The sequence below is a fragment of the Canis lupus genome, unplaced genomic scaffold (genome assembly GCF_011100685.1).
Source record: "Canis lupus familiaris isolate Mischka breed German Shepherd unplaced genomic scaffold, alternate assembly UU_Cfam_GSD_1.0 chrUn_S2158H2358, whole genome shotgun sequence".
Taxonomy (NCBI): Eukaryota; Metazoa; Chordata; class Mammalia; order Carnivora; family Canidae; genus Canis; species Canis lupus.
Genome location: NW_023331041.1, coordinates 49517 through 52644, shown reverse-complemented (window position 1 = coordinate 52644; position 3128 = coordinate 49517). Strand labels below are relative to the sequence as shown.

At 41.8% G+C, this 3128-nt stretch overlaps 1 protein-coding gene across 1 annotated transcript; it reads right to left on the bottom strand.

Annotated features, from left to right (window-relative positions):
- Positions 1-56: 56 nt before the first annotated feature.
- Positions 57-2508, bottom strand: LOC119878964 (olfactory receptor 4F6-like). Its single transcript, XM_038589477.1, is given in 5 exon segments — positions 57-247; positions 250-353; positions 1691-1971; positions 2177-2370; positions 2373-2508. Coding segments are annotated over 5 exon segments (906 nt in total).
- Between the last annotated feature and the right edge of the window lie 620 nt (positions 2509-3128).

The window sequence follows — 3128 nt, the reverse complement described above, 5'->3', positions numbered from 1 at the left end:
AGAGTCCTGAAAATGACATCACAGTGCAATACCCTGCTATTTTAAGAGACATTACTCTATTTCACCAACTGAGAACACAGTCTCCTCATTGCCACCTTCATCTCCTTATTCCTAAAAGCGTAGATGACCAGACTCAGAAAAGGAGTGAGAACTGCATCAAAGACGGCAAGGAATTCATCCAGATGTGATGTGGGGAAGGGCCACACATAGAAGAAGATTAATGGCCCAAAGAACAAAACAACCACATGACATGAGCTGACAAAGTGGAGATGGCCTTGGACCTACTTCCCAAAGACTTTTTCTGAATAGTCACCAAAATAAAGGTGTAAGAGATGATTAGAATGAAAAAGGAGTATTTGTCATTTCTAATAGCTGAGTAATATTCCATTGTATACATAAACCACATCTTCTTTATCCATTCATCTTTCGTTGGACACCGAGGCTCCTTCCACAGTTTGGCTATCGTGGCCATTGCTGCTAGAAACAACGGGGTGCAGGTGTCCCAGCGTTTCATTGCATTTGTATCTTTGGGGTAAATCCCCAACAGTGCAATTGCTGGGTCGTAGGGCAGGTATATTTTTAACTGTTTGAGGAACCTCCACACAGTTTTCCACAGTGGCTGCACCAGTTCACATTCCCACCAACAGTGTAAGAGGGTTCCCTTTTCTCCACATCCTCTCCAACATTTGTTGTTTCCTGCCTTGTTAATTTTTCCCATTCTCACTGGTGTGAGGTGGTATCTCATTGTGGTTTTGATTTGTATTTCCCTGATGGCAAGTGATGCAGAGCATTTTCTCATGTGCATGTTGGCCATGTCTATGTCTTCTTCTGTGAGATTTCTGTTCATGTCTTTTGCCCATTTCATGATTGGATTGTTGTTTCTTTGGTGTTGAGTTTAATAAGTTCTTTTAGATCTTGGAAACTAGCCCTTTATCTGATATGTCATTTGCAATATCTTCTCCCATTCTGTAGGTTGTCTTTGAGTTTTGTTGACTGTATCCTTTGCTGTGCAAAAGCTTCTTATCTTGATGAAGTCCCAATAGTTCATTTTTGCTTTTGTTTCTTTTGCCTTCGTGGATGTATCTTGCAAGAAGTTACTATGGCCGAGTTCAAAAAGGGTGTTGCCTGTGTTCTTCTCTAGGATTTTGATGGAATCTTGTCTCACATTTAGATCTTTCATCCATTTTGAGTTTTCTTTGTGTATGGTGAAAGAGAGTGGTCTAGTTTCATTCTTCTGCATGTGGATGTCCAATTTTCCCAGCACCATTTATTGAAGAGACTGTCTTTCTTCAATGGATAGTCTTTCCTCCTTTATCGAATATTAGTTGCCCATAAAGTTCAGGGTCCACTTCTGGATTCTCTATTCTGTTCCACTGATCTATGTGTCTGTTTTTGTGCCAGTACCACACTGTCTTGATGACCACAGCTTTGTAGTACAACCTGAAGGAATATAAGGGAAGGGGGAAGAAATGTGTGGGAAATATCAGAAAGGGAGACAGAACATAAAGACTGCTAACTCTGGGAAACGAACTAGGGTGGTGGAAGGGGAGGAGGGCGGGGGTGGGAGTGAATGGGTGACGGGCACTGGGTGTTATTCTGTATGTTAGTAAATTGAACACCAATAAAAAAAAAAAAAAAAAAAAAAAAAAAAAAAAAAAAAAAAAAAAAAAAAAAAAAAAAAGAAAAGGAGGCCACAGAAATAAAGCCAGTAACCATGAATCCCAACGTGCTTGTGTATGTGCAAGCAAGTTTGATAAACCAAGGAAGGTCACAGAAAAAGCTATCTAAATCATTAGGCCCACAGAAGGACAAGTCCACAACAAAAGCCAGTTGAGTCACTGAATGAATAAGGCCAATAATCCAGGAAGCGACTAGAAATAAAATGCACTTCCTCAGGGTCATGATCGTCAGGTAGTGCAAAGGCTTACATATGGCAACATATCTGTCAAAGGCCATGGCGATGAGGGATCCCTGGGTGGCGCAGCGGTTTGGCGCCTGCCTTCGGCCCAGGGCGCGATCCTGGAGACCCGGGATCGAATCCCACGTCGGGCCCCCGGTGCATGGAGCCTGCTTCTCCCTCTGCCTGTGTCTCTGCCCCTCTCTCTCTCTCTGTGGCTATCATAAATAAATAAAAATTAAAAAAAAAAAAAAAAAAGGCCATGGCGATGAGCAGCACCATCTCAGGGCTCCTAACTGCATGGATAAAGAAGATATGAGCTACAAAGCTCCCAAAAGAGATGGTTTTGCACTCTCTTAAAAGATCATAAATCATCTTGAGAGCTGTGGAAGAGCAAAACATCAAGTCAATGATGGAAAGGTTGGCCAGTAGTAAGTACATGGGGGATTGTAAACGAGGGTCAGAGGTCACAGCACAATGAGGAGGTTTCCCATCAGGCTGGCCATATAGTACACACAGGAAAAGAGGAAGAGAAGGAGCTGGATCTCCCAGGAGGTGGAGAGTCCCAGGAACACAAACTCCAACACCACAGAGTGATTGCCTTCATCCATTGCCTCTGTCAGCAGGGATACCTCTCATGCCACCTGAAAGAGGAGAGTAAGGAGAAACTGACTTAGGAGAAATGGCACTGATCTTAATCTTGGGCAATTCAATCAGTGTCAGAAAACTAGACCAAGGCTGCTGGTGCTCTTGGAGATCATTTTGATCACAAAGCAATTCAGGTATCTTTGTCATGTATTTTATCACCAAAATGCAAAGCAAAGAATAAGGATCCTTTTACTTAGATTGGTAGTTCTGTCCGTATTTTTTCTGTCATTGCTTCATAGTCATTTTCTCATATATGACTACAAATTAATAGGCTTTCAGAAATTACTTAACTGCATGAACTAATGCAGTGACAGTACATTTCATATTTTGGACATATCACAGTAGAATCTGTCCATAACCATGACCACATTGGCAAATTCTATGAAAATCTTTATAAACACTTTCTTTGAAGAACCTGATATGTAATTTACCATAGCTATAAATTAGCAAGACAAGATGAGTTCTTTTAGAGGAAGGAAGGAAAGGGAGGTGTAGTGTTTGCCAGAGCATGGCATTCACCATCCCATAGAAGGAGGATAGATGCTAGAGACAGTGACGCAGTTATGGGTTCTGTGGAGGGGGA